This window comes from Meleagris gallopavo, chromosome 29 (assembly GCF_000146605.3).
Source record: "Meleagris gallopavo isolate NT-WF06-2002-E0010 breed Aviagen turkey brand Nicholas breeding stock chromosome 29, Turkey_5.1, whole genome shotgun sequence".
Classification (NCBI taxonomy): Eukaryota; Metazoa; Chordata; class Aves; order Galliformes; family Phasianidae; genus Meleagris; species Meleagris gallopavo.
This window is the reverse complement of record NC_015039.2, coordinates 3,283,260-3,299,931: the sequence shown is the minus strand read 5'-3', so window position 1 is coordinate 3,299,931 and position 16,672 is coordinate 3,283,260. Positions and strand designations below refer to the sequence as shown.

The window sequence follows — 16,672 nt, the reverse complement described above, 5'->3', positions numbered from 1 at the left end:
CCCGGTGCGTGGGATGCCCGCAGCCGATGAACCCGCCCGCGGCGTGGGGCTCCCGCACCCAAAGAGAGCGCGACCCGGAGCCGCAGAAGCCGTTCTCTGCCCGTCCGGGGATCCCCGTGCTTCAGTTTCCCCTCCCAGAGGCTCTGGGAACAGAAACGCAAAACCTCGGGGAGCTGCGGGTTCGGCCCCAACCCCATCCTCAACCCCCTGGTGCTCCGTCCCAGGGCAGGGATGCGGAAGGCGCCGCTGGAGCGGGTGCCCCAGAAGCAGCGAGTGGAGGGGGGATCCCACGGTTGGGGATGTTCCCAGCTCGGACCACCCCCTGCTCGTCCAAGGACGCTGCTGTGCCGCTGCCCCATTGCTGAAGCCCCGCGGCTGCTGTCATTCCCAAGGCTTCGTGCTCTTCTTTGCACAGTGCTGTGGGGCTTTGAGCTGCTCTGGGGGCGGTCCGGGGGCATTTTGCCTCCACTCACCCTTCTGACACAGCTGTTCCCCTGCCCAGGGCTGTCCCCGTGCCTTTGGCCACCTCACATCCCTTCCCTGTACCCCATCATAGCGCTGCTCGCTGGGGTTGGGACACTCATGTCACCAAGTGTGTCACTGCTGGGGTGTCCCCTCTGACACTTCCTCGCTCCCCCCAGGACCCCCGGAGGGGCAGCGTGGGGCCGGGCAGCCCCAGGGGACTCACATCAGCCAGGATCTGGTGGGACGCAGTCTGGTCATCGACACACTGCTGGACAACGAGACTCGCATTGTGGTGAGCTGGGGGGGTCCAACCCCCACCAACCAGAGCTATTTCCATTCTGGTGGAGCCTCTGGCTCTGGTTTACTGTGTGGGGCCGGATCCTGGCAGCACAGGGGGTAATTACAGCCTGGGCAGAGGCAGCTGTGCCCAGGGGCACCTGGGGGTCAGCACTGGGGATGCTTTGCTCGTGGCTGTGCCACGTTGCTGTGCTGGGGGGGCTTTGGGGGGGCTCTATGGGGAAGACTCCATCGTGCTATTGGAACCGAGTGGCAGCGGTGTCACCTCTGGGGTTGGCACTCGGTTCTCACCTCCTGAGAGCACCTGATTGCTGCCCACAGTGCACTCACTGCTGTTTGTGGGGGGCACGGGGGTGTGGGGTGCATTCCCTGCAATGAGGGTTCCTACTCTGTTGAGCTGTGATTCCGGTGTTTTTGCGGCAGCTGAGTGTGGATTCAAGGGGATTAATTCTCACCTGGGGAAAGGGACCCCCAGGGGGAGCTCTGCAGGGTCCCACCAACCCCTGCTGGGGCTGCAGCTCTGTGCTCTGGGACAGAGGGAGTGGAAAAAACCCAAACCACCAAATCCTGACTGGGAAGTGTGTGATTGCTCGCGTGGCTCTGGAGCGGGGATTTCCTGGGGCTGCATGGGTTTGGGGTCACTGCACCTCACCCCAAGCAATGCAGGCTCCAGGTGCAGCAGCTCAGTGAGTTTCCATGTTGTTGAGCATCTGAACTCCTTCCTAATTGCTGCTGTGACCAAAGCAAGGTGGTGGGCTCGGGCATCCTGGTGACTCAGTGATGAGCTCAGGAACTCGGCAGCCAAATGCTCTGTGCTGCCCCAGCTCCTCCGCTCCATCCCAGCTCCTTCCCCTTGGGTTACTGGGAATGCACTGGAATCTGCTGGCTGCGGGGCTCTGTGTGGGGAGTTCAGCCCCTGGACACCCCACATCCTGGGGTCCCAAAAGCCACGTGTCCCATGCACTGAGACACAGTGCTTCCATCACAGCCATCCCCGTGCCTCCGTTTCCCATCCCTGAGCTGCCTGGCACCAGGATTGGCTGTTGGAGACTTTTGGAGACTTTGCTGCCTTTATTTGCTCCGCTTCTTGCGGTCACTGCAGCCACAGCTCCCAGCCCCTGGCTCCAAAGCAGCTATTCCTTCCCAGGAAGGCTGCATCTGCTGTGCTGAAGTCCCTCATGAGTCACATCTCCCTCCTGCCAGCGCTGCGTCGGACTCGTGGTTCCTCCACTCCTTTCCAACTGCTCAACCCCTGCACTGCTTTGCACGGGGTGTTTCTGTTCCACTTCCATTGCTCTGCACTGAGATGGTGCCCGTGTGTTTCGCATCCCTGCTGAGCTACACGGTGCTGATTCTGTCCCTGTCCCCACTGCAGGAGGACAACCACAGCTACTACGTGTCCCGCACCTATGGGCCAGGGGCTGCACGCCGCCAGGGGCTGTGGGTGGACATGGCAGCAGCTGATAGCAGCCACGTGAAGGTCCACGGGATCCTCTCCAACACCCACCGGCAGGCCTCGGTGAGCCCGGGGGGTCCCAGCTGCCATCCATCCTTCCCATGGCGGCAGTGACTGCCCCGTAGCTTGGGGGAGGCATTTGGTTCTCCCCAGCCCCATCGCTGTGGGGCAGAAGGGGATGGGCCGTGGGGGCGGGGTGCTCCTTCCCAGCCCTCCATGTGCTCAGGGGTTGCTCCAAGCTGGGGGTGCCCAGCATCCCCATCAGTTTCCCCCTTTCTGGCTGCTGTCCTCACCCCATCTCCCTCCTGCAGAGGATCGTCCTCTCCTTCGATTTCCCCTTCTACGGGCATCTCCTGCGGCAGGTGACGATAGCAACTGGAGGTGAGTGGGGCCAGGGACCCGGGGTTGGGCACAGGCACTGAGCTGAGCCCTCTGCTCTGCTCGCTCAGGTTTCATCTTCATGGGGGACGTCATCCACCGCATGCTGACGGCCACGCAGTACATCGCACCGCTCATGGCCAACTTCAACCCCAGCTACTCCCGCAACTCCACCGTGCAGTACCTGGATAACGGTGAGCAAAGCTCCGCCCTGGGGAGCAAAAAGAGGGGTGAGGGTGTGGGGAAGGGGCCTGCGGATCAACGCAGGGTGAAGAGAGGTGAGAGGAGTGATCCGCTGTGGTGTCCCCCCAGGCACGGTCTTTGTGGTACAGTGGGACAAGGTCTACCTCCAAGGGAAGGAGGACGTGGGCAGCTTCACCTTCCAGGCTGCCCTGCACAGCAGCGGCAGGATCGTCTTCGGGTACAAGGAGGTGAGGGAGAGGGTCGGGTCTGGGGGCCGAGGTGCTGTGGGGCTCAGTGGGGCCGTCTCCATCTCACCCTCACCCTGTGCAGATCCCGGTGCCCGTCTTGCAGATCAGCGCTGCGCAGCACCCCGTCAAGGCCGGGCTGTCTGATGCCTTCATGGTCCTCAACCCATCCCCCGAGGTGCCTGGTGAGTGCCATCCCCTCCCCCGTGTCCCACATCCCCGGGGGGGTGCAGCTCCTGTGGGTTGAGTGCGCTGTGCTCCTCCCCAGCTTGCAGCCCTGGCCCAGGGGTGCTGTGCTCCGCAGGCCCTGCGCTGCTTCCATGTGAGCTGCAATCACCCTGTGGGCATCCAGCTGCGAGGTTGGGGCAGAGCAGCACCCACGGGAGTGCAGAGGGATGAGATGAGCAGCTCGGGGTGCTGCCCTCACCACCAAGAGCACAGCACGTGCACCATGCAGCCCTGGGCTGGGCAATGCACGGTGCATGCCAGCAGGATGCAGCGCATGCATGTGTGTGCACACTTGTTGCACGTGATATGAGCTCCAGTGCCAGCAGGACGCAGCACACACGTGTCTGCACACGTGTCCCACATGTGACACACGCTCCAGGCACGGGGTGAGCCGGATGGAGGGGCTGCTGCAGCCTCTCTCCCTTCCCCTCCTGTACACCCAACCACGCTCCTCGTGCTGCGCCCCGCGCCACGCTTTGCTCGTTATTTCTGGAGCCAACCATCTGGCCTTCGTTTATTACCCATTCACAGCAGTTTGCACGGAAGCCTCAGGGGCTGCTGCCCCCCTCCCCGTGGGCTTCTGGGGAGCACCGAGGGATGCGGGAGGGAATGGAGCTGGAAGGGAGGCAGGGATGGGGATGGGCTGTGCGGGGCTGGACCGCGTCCACCCTGGAGTCCTCTGGGGAGAGGGAGCAGAGAGCTCCCAGCTGCTCATGGAGAAGTGAGGAAGGGGATTTCCACGCCCTGACCCCCCAGTGCTGCTGCTCGGCCTCCCCTGCAGCCTTCCTGCTGCCCTGTCCCATAGGAAGAACCCCGGTGGCAGGGGGTGGCCGAGGGGGGCTCACACCTAAAGCAAAGCTCCCGCTGCAGAGTCGCGCCGCCGGACCATCTATGAGTACCACCGTGTGGAGTTGGACACCAGCAAGATCACCAACATGTCTGCTGTGGAGTTCACCCCGCTGCCCAGTAAGCCGTGGGGGCAGGGTGGCACTGGGGCTGTCCCACGGGGCGCTTTGTGGGCACTGTGTGGCTCCAGCATCCTGCTGAGCAGACACGCTCTTAGTGCTCACATCTACACGCATGGGGGAGAGCAGTCCATGAATATGGAGAGGGAAGTACGTCTGTCCTGGGGTCACCACGGAGAGGAGGATGCTTGCTGCCGGGCTGGGAGCAGCCTGGTCCCACCATGCGCTGCAGACACCTCCCAGCCTATTGCTGTGCTCTCTCTGCAGCTTGTCTCCAGCACCGGAGCTGTGAGGTGTGTGTGAGCTCCACGCTGACCTTCAACTGCAGCTGGTGCCACGTCCTGCAGAGGTATTGGGATGGGTCTCCTCTGCCTCTCCTCTTGCTGGAGATGTTCCCGCAGCCAGGGCAGCACTCTGCACTGCAGGGCCGACCTCTGCTGCTGCTGAGGGGTTTTTAGTGCTTTTCCTTTTTTTGTTAGAGTGATGCTGGCAGTGGCTCACGGGCAGTGGTTTGGTGGTGGTCTGACCTCAGGGCACAAGTTAGAGGAGCCACTTCCCGAGGGTGGGGCTCAGTCCCAGGGCGGTGGTGCGGAGCTGGGACAGCAGTGGGATGGATGGACGCTGATGTCAGTGGGATTGGGTGGGATCCACTCCATGCTGGGGTTGGGATTTTGAACCAGATGGAGTTCAGGTCCCAGACATCGAGGGAGTGCGGTGCCCCCGGCCATGGGGACAGCCCCTGACCCTTGGGATGCTGCTCTGCCCTCCTTCAGCCACAGCAGGAGAGCCACAGTGAGGCTGTGCAGCACCGGAATGTAGAGCTGGCAGCAGGGGAGGGGACCCACTAACACAGATCCTCGTGCACAGTGCAGGGGCTGCTTCATCCAGCCCTGCTCGGGCTGCATCCTGGCTGTGCGCCCATCACACGTGCAGCGATTCCATGAGGCCTCAGCAGGGACGGGGGGGGCTGGGGGCACCTCGTGCAGTTTGCTGGCTCTGCTCTTATCACCCATGGGATGGTGGCAACTCGCTGCCCAGGGGCTCCCAGAGGCCGCAGAGGTGTCTTGGTCCCTGTGCCTGTGGCTGGTGCTTCCCCGACATCATTTATAATTTCTTTAATGTGCTTTTCCTGACCAGATGTTTCTGGAGAAAGGAAAAAAAAAAAAACAAAAACCCACAAACAAACCCTTCTGGAGCTCACGGCCTTGGCGCAGAGTGCAGGGAATGGAAACTCACACTGTCTCTGTATCTTTTTCCTATCTCTGCTTCTCTGTTTTCCTTGGAGAAACCATTTTCCACCTCCGTAAAGAGGAACGTTTGGGTCCTTCCAGCACAGCTGCACTGGAATCCCCACAGCTTGCACGTAACCCTTCCACTGCGCCGTTCCTCTCACTGCTGCTGTGGCATTGCTGGGCATCTCAGGGGCTGCACCGGAGCAGCAGATGTGCGCTGCTGCTCACTCCATTGCTGCTCTGCATCCCAACCTGCTGGGGTTTAATGTCCCCTTTCACTGCAGGTGCTCCAGTGGCTTCGACCGGCACCGCGAGGAGTGGCTGTCCTATGGCTGCGCCCAGCAGGTAGGGCTGGGGCTCCATGCTGGGAATGGGGCTGGGTGACAGCAGGCACATCCCAGTGCCAAAATGCACTCTGAGCTCTGCACAGAGTGTCCCTTCAGGTTGTCCTGCCCTGGTACGGGATGTCCATGCATAGCAGACATCCCCAATTCCTCCATGGGGAGAGCCCAGAGATGCCCCAGCTGTGCCCAGCCCCTGGAGCACACAGGGCTGTTTGCTCCTCACCTCCGTCGGTGTGACTCTGATCCCCTCTAAGAAAGGAGGAGTCAGCCTTTAGGATTTGATATGTTTTTTTTTATGTCCTTGTTAGCACATCTCCACGTTGTCCAAAGTTGTTTCTTTGTCTTGGAAAGATCTACCCAAACATCTGTTTCTGCTTTGGTGTTTTGTTGTTTTGGTGATTTTTTTATTTTTTTTTTAATAATATATATTTTTTCATTTCTCACCACTGAACACTCATCCTCATTCTCTGTTTACCGAGAGAGAGGGAAAAGGAGGTTCACGGGACTGATGCTGAGGGCCTGTGATGCAAGCAGGGCAGGCTGTCACCAAACCTCCACCACCTCCCCCAACCCGCTGCCCCCCAAACCTCTCCCCCACACCCCCCCACCCCCCAATTTCTGCCCCTTCTGGGCTGTATCCCTCCTCCCAATCCCTCTCCAGCCCCACGGCGATGCCTCCAGCCCTGCTGTGTCCCCCCAGGCAGACGCCAAGAGCTGTGAGGACTTAGCAGAGGACGACCACTACTCGCCCCCCCCCGACGGCTCCTCCTCGCCGCTGGATGAGGACATCACCACCCCCACGGCCTCACTCTCCATCGACAGCCTCACTACAGAAGGTGGGACACCGTGGGAGCGATGATGCTCTGAGGGTCGGGGCTGGCAGTGGTGCAGCAGAGCTGTGTGATTGCTTGGGAGCACGGAAAGCTCCAAATAAAGGCCCCCGTTTCCCCCGAGACGCCCCTGTGCTAAAGCTTGATAATCCCATTAATGCAGGGCTCGCTCCTCGGCAGGTATCGCTTCAATTTTGCTGCTTAATAGTCCCTAACGCAAACTGCTAATTAGAATAAATAGAAAGGAACATTAGTAATTGTCCTTCAGCCATGGGAAGGAGCTGGGGGGGAACGGAGCGCGGGGCTGAGGGAGCTGACTTTGATAGGAGCAATGGAAGGAGGGGGGAACGCAACACCACCACTGAGATTATTTTCCAACTCCACGCCGATTCTTGGAAAAAGAACAAGAGCCTTTCTGTGACATAGTCAAGCATGAAGTTAATTTGTAATCTTGGAAGCAAACAAACAGCCAGCTGCATTGGGCAGCAAATTCGATGGGAGCAGCGCAGCGGAGGGACGATGGGGATGGGTCCCCACCCCTCTGCATCTCCCACTCTGTGTCCTTTGGAGAGTCCCAGATCTGCAGCGCTGTCCCAGAGCTGTGGCTCACGGGGGGCTGAGCCCCGTCCCCTTGCAGCCCGGTGGCTCCTGAATGAGAGGGGAAATGGGACCGGGGTGTTGGACCCCCATGAGAAACATCTATGGAGCAACGGAGCCCCTCAGGTTGGGTGAGGAGTGTCGGCAGCGCAGCCAAGTCAGCCCAGTTCCCCTCATTGCTCTGCCTTGCTGAGTTCAAGGGCTGCTCCCCAGGTGCCTGTGCTGCAGGTGGCACCTCTGTGAAGGAAGGGATGCCAAGCAGGGCGTGCTTATGGTGGTGTGCTACTGCTTGGGGGTCCTTCTCTCCCTTCATTTGAAAATGCTGGGGGTGGGTGCCAGCAGTGCCCCAGTATGGAGAGGAGAGAGTGGGGGAAGCACAGAGAGCATCTCAGCAGGCTGTTAACTATTTTTGCCCTTCGTTTCTTCTTTCAGACGACACGAAGCTCAACCAGCAGGCAGGCAGTGAAGGTAAGGCCCCCTCGTGTCTCTGCCTGGAGAGCTGTGATCAGTCAGCAGGGTGAAATGGGGACTGGAAAGATGCAATCAAGATAAGAATCTGATTGTCCTTCCTCTGATGAATACTGCTTCAGGTTGTGTAATGTGAGAGCTGGGGCTGATCTGTTTTACCCTGATGCCTTTGTCTGCACTTCCCACTTCTCTTGGTGAAGGAGGACTGTGAGCTTTCTCTTCCTACGCAACTCCCTTTCTTTGCAGCTTTTACACCAGGTCCTTTTCCTTCTGAATTTCCCCAGCTGTGCCAAAGGGCAGTGTAAAGTTCAAATATAAGGTGTCCTGTCTGTGAGCCCAGCTCTGCCTCTTCCATCTCTTTCCCCCCTGAATTACAGCTGAATTTTCAGCCCGGTGCAAAGCAGAGCCCAGCCCTCTTCATTGCAAGCAGCTCCTGGAAGTCAAATTGGCTAAAAAGTGGGTGCAGCATCAGCCTGCCACTGCAGGCACGGGGCCTTTGAAATGCATGAGCTTCCCAGGCTCAGCCAAATTGCTCCCCGAATGGCTGGTAATGTCACTGCTGATCTATGCCATGGGCTCTGGAGCTCTGTGCAATAACGGAGTATCCATAGCTGAGGGCCGGGGTGAGCTCAGGGCTGTGGGTAAGGCGCTGAGGAGCCCTCAGCATATGGCTAATGGCTTTCTATCTGAGCGAGCAGCCAATGTATAAGGAATAGGGATTGGATGGAGGGGTGAAATATTATACGGTCATCGTTTAATCCTCTTTCTTTGCCAGCTATTGGTATCGTCTAGGAGGGATGCTGGAGCTCAGCCCCCAGCCCTCCGTGCATCTCGCCCTCTTGTTGAGCCAGGCTGGGTGCTCAGCCCCACGTGCAGGTCTCCAAGCATCCTGCCTTGCTTTTCCTGAGCCCTCAGCCCACTTCCAAGCCCAGCTGAACCCTTTTTGCAGGTGTGGGAAGCGACCTTCCTTCCAACAAAGTGGGTGCCCCGATTCACACCGGGACGATCGTGGGCATCGTGCTGGCTGTGCTGCTCATTGCAGCCATCATCCTCGCTGGGATCTACATCAACAGCCACCCCACCTCCAACGCCGCCCTCTTCTTCATCGAGGTGAGTGGGGAACCTTCCTCTGGTCCCATCCCAACCCTGCAGAGCAGAGCACAGAGGAGAGGGTGTGGGTAGATTGCACATCTGAGGCTCTTTGCATCGTCCTGCAGTCGCAGCCACGTCCCAAACGCTTTAAACTCAGGCTCATTCCCACCCACACTGCTTTATTTTGTGCTCTCTCATGTGCTCCCATCCACACCTTGCCTTTTCTCCCCATTCAATCTCAGCCTCTCCTGCCTGCTCACACCAGCAGTTCCCCTGCCTGGGATTGCTGCCTTTTCATTTGCCCAGCTGGATTTTGTCGACTAAAATTGTCAGGCTTTGCTGATAGATGTCATGCCATCAGCTGCTGTGGCAGTGGTGGTGTGAATGCTCGAAATGGCAGATTTTAATTCTCGGGAAGCTGGGGGGTCTGACAATCTCCATCTGCTGCTAAAAGCCCGAGGAGTGCGCGGTGCAGGGTGGCAGCAGGCTGAGTCCTGGCATGGGAGCTGTGATGCAGAGCCCTCACCTCTCCTTGTCACCCACTGCCTTTTTCCTCAAGCACTCATCTCTCCTCCATCTGTCCCAGCTGCAGAGGATCAATCTCTGTGGCCTTTACCAGTTCAGCTCCTGACAATGTTTGGTGCATTTATCCTTGCAGCACCCAACCAGGATGCAGCGCAGCTGTCCCCGTGCTGCAGATGGGGGAGAGGTGCAGGGGTGACCCTCTGTGTCCGCCCCATCTGTTCCCCATAACAGCACATCCTTGTTCTGGCACTGATGTGGGATCTCCCTTCCAGTTTCCATTTCCACCCGGCTCCCTCTGTTAACCCTATCAGTGGGTCAGCTCAGTGAGACTGATTGCACTGCAACAAACTCTTGCAAGCGTAAATCAGCTTTTTTTCCTTTTCTGAACTTTCACAAAGATAGCGTTGTTTCGAGGCTGAGCTTCGAGCTCCCAGCAGGCTTGGCTTGAAATGCTGCTCACAGCCTTCTGATGGCTTTTTGTTCCTGTCCACAGCGAAGGCCACATCGTTGGCCTGCCATGAAATTCCGCAATCACACCAACCGTGCGACGTACTCCGAGGTGGAGGCAGCCAGCCATGAGAAGGAGGGCTTCGTGGAAGCAGAGCAGTGCTGAGCACTTCTCTCCCTGCACCTCTGACCCGCCACGTCTCAAGTGTTGGAGTCTTCTGTTATCCTACTGCAAAATCTTTCCCCTGGTGGAAAAGAAACAGCAAGTAGAGGAAAAAGACCCAATGGAGCACTGAAGAGAAGGAGTCGGGGCTCTTTTCTCTCCCAGCCAAGCACCAGCTTCTCTTCTCTGCTCTGGAAGAAAGGAAAACCTGTTTTATTTTAAGAGCAAAACCCTTCTAAGGATTCACCTTCAGAATGTTTGTGAGCCATTGGCTCTGAGGCACTTTCTGCCATCCAATTAGTTTGCTCAGTTAGAAGCTGTGACTCTTACCCTAAGGGAACCAGAGGCTGAAGGGAAAAAAATAATATCTTAGGTTCCTTCAAAACATCTCTGTGGCACGGCCACGCTTCCAGCAGGAGCAGGGGAGGTTTTGCAGGCAGAGGATGGGGACAGAGCTCTGCCATGGTTACAACACCCAGAGTCAAGCTCACTCATGGGAGCTTCCCATAAGAAGTAATGAAGGCATACGTGCCTCGATATCACTGAAAATCTGAAAAATGCTTGGTTAACACCCTCGTACTTAGAGTCTGCTGAGGCCAGTGGATTTCCTATGACTTCTGTTAGCTGTGTGAGTGATGGGCCCTTGCTCTGCACTGACGCTGACGCCGTGATTCCAGAATCCGACCCTCTCTGAGGGGCTCAGCTCTGCACCTCGCAGGGCAGTTCTGCTCCCTGTGCCATCCAGCTCACGGCAAGCTGCAGCAGTGCTCACCCTGCTTCCTCCATCAGTGCAGGACTGGGTCCCAAACTGGGGAGAGGTGGCATGAAAAAAGAGAGAAGGCCAAAGTCCAACATCAGGTAAAATTTTCTTCCTCCTACCAAAAAAAAAGAGCAGTGGTTATATGGGTTATTTTTTTTTCCTTATCTTTTGATCCTCTGTTATTTATTCTGATATCATCTTTGAAGCATATTTTATCCACTGGCTGGTTCAGCTGTCACCGGTGGTGATCACTGCCAAAGGCAGGGTCTGTCTAATTAATGTTTTCCTTCTCATCTGCTGAATTTATATAGCCATTAAAGATAAATATGGATGCTTTGTGGCATTTAGACCCTAGATTATACTTCCTCATACGTAGCCACGAGGGAGACTTTCGCTGCATCTTATTATGGCATAAAGGCACCAAATGCTTTTACAGGGTAAGTCAGGCTGGGTCGTGCCAAGTTGTTACGACCCAGGCAGTCTCTCTTTAGACGTATTTTGAAGATAAACCTTATTTCCAAATAAAGCTTTTGATGGGAAGGCTGTTTGTTCCCCTGTTTCCCTGAAGTAGAAAGAATTCAGAGGAATGCTGTCATTTCGTTTTTGCCCTGGATGGTTATGAGCTGGTTAGGAATTTTCTCTAAATTTCCACCTTTTCAAATAATGGCCTTATTTCTAGCGATTTTCTTAATATGCATCCACAACAACAACAAGGTTTTTAGGTATTCCTCTTCCCCTACAGCCTCTAAGATGCTAGGTAACATCCAACACGTCTGAAATGCTGCATGTTTAAAAGAAAAGAGACTTTAAATGGAGTGCAATGGAGCTGTATAAATCACTGCTGCATTACTGCAGCCAGAACCTTAAAAGGGTTCCAAAGAGGATCAGATACTCAGGTGGAGAAAAACAACATCCAAGTGCCATAGCATAGAAATGATTGAGACACGTGGAGTAAACTGCAGGACAGATGTCAAGTTCTGAGTGCCTGCAGTCAGAAAGGCTTTATTTTTTTCATTATTGGTTTTGGTTTGTTTTCTTTTTTTTCCTCCTTAAAGCAAAGAACTGAAACCAAGCAGGCTGCGCTCTGTGTTGTCAGGCGTGTTGCTAATGGCTCACACCTTGGGGCAGAGCAGTGAGGTTCTGCCTGCAGCCATGCCCTGGGCAGAGGTTGGGGTCCCAGCAGGGAGCACACAGCCCAGCAGGGAGGCAGGTTGTGCTGTGCCACCCATCCTACCTTCCGTGAGCTCTGGGTGCTTGGAGCTCACACCTGGGAAGCCCAAGAGTCAGCAGGGACCAATCTTCTGCATTTCCTTTGCATATGGCTTTGTCATGGAGGAGGTCGTCTGTTACGTTAAAACCCAGCTGTCATGTTGCTGTTGCCTAGAAGAAAGAGAGAAATGTCTTTACCAGCACCCTCTGCTCTCCTGCTGGCCCTGTGCATCCCATCACCACTCTGGGAGAGGGGTTCATCCTGCCCTCGGGTGCTGAAGCAAGAACACGATGAGGACAAGCAGGACATGAAAAGCAAAAGCAGAACCTTTCCATCACGACTTCTCTCAATGAATGAAGGCCTACCTTCCACATACTTGAATTTACAGCACAGTCGGACTCTTTAGGGGGACTAAAGGCACTTTAACTGTCTTTCAATGCAATGTATTTACTGTGGATTATCTGCATGGAATATAGTCTTAATATTAAAAAAAAAAAAAAAATCTTCCTTTTTGGACTGCTTTGTTTTCAAATTTAGGATCATTGGTTATGTTTATGCAGACTTGGAAGCACAGCCTGAATTATTTTCATCCTGTGTGCTTTTAAAGGCCACTGTAAGAATACAAAGACCTTTTTTTGCAGACATTTGGGTTTCAGTAATAACACATCTTATCAGGAGGTGTTCCCAGGACATATCAAGGATAAAAAGGGCTGTAATTGAGGTTTGAACCAAGGCTGTAATTTTCTTCTAATTTTATCTGCTCAACTTGTTGAGGATTTTAGAAGCCTTTTCAACTCAAACAGTGAGATTTGCTTGTTCCATTTGACTTCCTCTAGTCAGGTTTAGTGTTTTGATCTCTGCCCCAGCACCAAATGATTCCATAAATGCAACTCACCTTAAAAATCCCTTACCTGAGAGCTCTGGTTCCCACCTCCAGCTTTGGGCTCTCTTCACTGCTGCACAGGAGAACAAATCAACACCGTGGATTAACAGAAAGGTTATGAACCAACCTTCCCATGCCCCCCATCCTGTTCATCCCCCTCCCCAGATGCCTTTTCCAGCTTTGGGAGAACAGTGCTCACACAATGCAGCCATAAGGGAATTTAAATGCGATCAGAGAACTCCACCAATGCCACGTTCTGGTTATTTTTATGAGCAGAGAAGTAGCAGATTTATAATTGGAACACAGACAGCGAGCAAATACTTTATAACATGCAAATAAGGGGGAAAAAAAAAAGTGAAAATCAGCTCTCCTAAACAAACAGCTTTCACACCAAGCATCACCCCCAAAGCAGGGAAAAAATACTTCAGCCATTCCACAAACAAACAAGGGTTCGTATCTTGGAAATGCAAATGCAAGCTCAGGTACTGAGCAGGCTGAGCCATAATTAATAGCTCTGGAAGCAAGCAGGGAGCAGATTGCTACGAAAGGGCCCGTGGGTGGGGGAGTGAAACCCTGAATAGATGCACAGCTCTGGAGCTGCACTTTGCAAGAGCCACAGAATTAAGCTCTGGTTACAACTGGGAATATTAGGGCTCCTGAGGTCCTTGCTTCATGTTAAACGCCTGTGACTTGGGTTTCCTTGTCTAGAAAGCAGGAATGGGAATATTTCTTTTCTCACAAATTGTAAATTTGCTAGCAGTAATATTAAAATAAAAGCAAAGCACTTACAGATGCTCAGGGGTGGTTTTCAAGGGGAAAAGTATTACTTGCTTAGGTGACATCACTCATGTGCCCATCTCAGAAGGTGGCTGTTTCCATAACCCCAAAAACCCATTGGGAATTCACCTTTTTCTAAACCCCCACAAAAGAGAATCAACAGATTAAACAGAGATCAACACGTGTGCATGGGTAGGGGTTTGGTAATGAAGAACATCACCAAAGAGGCTGACTTCTCACACGCTTCCCCCTCTGCTGCAAAAATCACTCCCACCACAGTTGTTGTTGTATTTCTGCTGCATGTTTCACCCAGAAAGATGCCAGGTTCCTGCATCAGCAATGCTTGTAGCACATCTCCCTGCTGCTTGCTGAACTGCACTGGGCTCTGACACGGAGCACAGCAGCACTAATTATGCAGAGACACGAGACAATAATTTAACGTGGCAGCAGAGATGGCTCAGAAGCGAAGGACAGATCCAGGTGTGTCAAAGGTAATCTTCCAGACTGAGGTGTAATGTGGAACTTTGAGATTCACCACCTCCTTCTGGGTCAGAAGAACGCTCTCTCTTCTCTTTAACAGTCAACGGGTCCGGAGGGAGGACAAGAACCTCCCAGCACTGCACTGCCATCATGGAGCATTTCCTGAAATGCCACCCAAATACCCATGGAAGATCAATTTCCTACATCATCAACGCATCCCCCCTATGGAAACAAGGATGTTCTTGGTGTTTCTTCAAAGGAGTAATGGAACTCACCAATATGCTCTGTCCAAAAACACTGCTAAGATGATAAAGCAGGGCTGTATTGGCTGCAATAACTTCCTCTCAGCCATGAAGCTTCCCATGGCTCGAACGGATAATTATCTCCACGTTGTGCTGACAGGTTCCCATCTGTTTAGGGCTGAACGCTGCATCTTAAAAAGAAACAGAAAGGAAAAGCACCAGTTACACACTGACAGGTTTGCTCAGCTCTTCAGAAAACCCAAGGATCACGATTGGAGATGCTAATTAATTCCTAGTAATCTACTTCTTCTTTTTTTGTGTGCCCGAATCTATTTCTCTGCAAATGGGGAAGATGCAGAAAAGCCAAAGATGGAATAACATAAAGATTATTTCTAGGGAAGGAGCAGACTGGAAGCTTAGACCTCAGCTCAGGGAATGCTGAGGTGTGAGGCGAATCCCAAATATCCAACCAGACAAACATCCACCTTCTGAGATGGGCACATGAGTGATGCTCTCTGTTACCTAAGCAAGTAATACTTTTCCCCTTGAAAACCACCCCTAAGCATCCTTGGTTGATGAGCAACATGCACAGGGGACAAACGTGAGCCCTTCTGCATCCACCTCGTCCTCCCTCAGCCCGTTTCCTCTATCTGAACACTCAGCTCAGGGCTGTTTCCAAGAGGAAACCCTCAGCCTTCCTGCTCCAGTTGGGTGAGGGAATCTCTCCTCCACAGGGCTCCTTGAGCAGCTCCGTGCTTTAAGGCACACAGAGCAGCTCGAGACCCTTGGCTGAAAGGCACCGTAGGGGGACAGAGCATTATTAACTCCTCTCAGCTGCAACCACTGTCCAAAGCGAGGTAGAAGAGGGAAGGGGAAAATGGCAAGTCCTGGCACTCAACCCATTCCTGCCCTCCTTCCTCACAAGTCCCAGACTAATGCACTTAAAACCCAGCAACAAACAAGGACAGATGGAAATTCCATGCAGAGTGAAGGCTCTGTTATGCTTTTCTGTAGCCCTAAGTGTCAATAGGATGCCACTCTGTTCTGATATTGAGGCAAGGACGTGGATGATGCAGCACCACGGAGCTGCAGCCAGGATCAGAGCACCAGGCCAGGTGTCATCCCGACCACTCAGTGCACGGAATGCATTAAGTAAATACTCGTAATTTGTTCTCTGTTTGCCTATTTTGTCGTGTTTTCAATTCTCTTTGTTTCTTTAAGTTCCTCTGCACAAATCCCATCCATATTGCTGTGTTCTGCAAGCAAGATAACATGAAAACAGGACATGCATCAGAATTCATCTTCTCAGCAGATCCAACAGCTCCAGAGGTCTGGGCCAGGAGCACACAGCACTGCCCCTCTCAGACCTGTGCCATTCGTCAGCCTTCAAAGAGAACTGCAGACCCAAGAGGACACGGTAATGTGAATTCACTGAAGGGATTGTACAAAACAGGGCCTCCATCCCCTCCTCATCCTTGCACACCACTCAGAAGAGCTGGATGAACCGACCACCCCCTGCTAATTGCACGCTTCTGTCATCCCACCCCGAAGCACCAACGCTTTTCTGCTCAGGGATCCCCAGCTAACCAGATGATTTGCACCTGGTTATGCGTTTAAATACTGATTTTATCACAGGGTTCTCCAGTGTTTGCCTTGAATGTGTAATGATGGAGAACTGCGCTGTTCTCCTGGGGCCAAAAATTCAGACCATGCCCATCATGGATGAAGGAATTTAACAGCATGCTTGAACACAGCATTCCCATCCACCTCACAGCTTCCCATGACTCCAGCAGCACCATTACCCTCCTTTCTAAAGCTCAATTGTACTTTTTCCTTATTAGCTTTCATCCCGTCAGCACAAAGCAGTTTACAAACATCAGCTGGGATTACAGAACCTCAAATAATAGGGAAAACCAACAAGGCCGTGACTCACTCAACCAGCGTAAAACAAAGACGAGATAACACCGTCACCACACCACTTCATTTCCAAACCTGGTGCCACCGTTGCTATCGTTAATTACGCCAGTCATTAAGTAGCTGGACATAGGAAGCCCTTAAGCCATTGCCAGGCTCCAGAAAGACACAGCAGAAGTAGGGCACTCCATATCACCCCAAGCAGCATTGGTGCAAATGGAGGCCTGGGGCCAGCTGATGGCCTGGCATCCCTGAAATGCAGCTCTGTTACTATTTCAGCCTTTCAGTTCTCTTTATCTCGCAGTCAGGAGCTGCTTAGCTGGAGAACAGCCACCATTTTAGAACTGCTTTGAGATGAGGGTCAGCGGGCGCTGCAGTGAGGGGCTGGTGGTCTCCTGGGTGATCTCAGAGCTCTTTTCTAACCCTTATGATTCAAATAAAATTCCAGAGGAAAAGAAACATCAACAAACCAACACCCTCCCCCCCCAACC

General features: G+C 53.8%; 1 protein-coding gene across 1 annotated transcript; it reads left to right on the top strand.

The window, feature by feature from the left end:
• Window positions 1–26: 26 nt before the first annotated feature.
• On the top strand, window positions 27–11,743 carry PLXDC1 (plexin domain containing 1). Its single transcript, XM_019623347.1, has 14 exons — window positions 27–179; window positions 557–757; window positions 2,138–2,281; window positions 2,530–2,599; window positions 2,668–2,790; window positions 2,909–3,027; window positions 3,110–3,209; window positions 4,123–4,218; window positions 4,485–4,566; window positions 5,734–5,794; window positions 6,494–6,629; window positions 7,653–7,688; window positions 8,638–8,798; window positions 9,799–11,743. Exons 1-14 carry the CDS (start codon window positions 27–29, stop codon window positions 9,916–9,918), a joined length of 1,602 nt encoding a protein of 533 aa, XP_019478892.1. The 3' UTR covers window positions 9,919–11,743.
• Window positions 11,744–16,672: the final 4,929 nt, after the last annotated feature.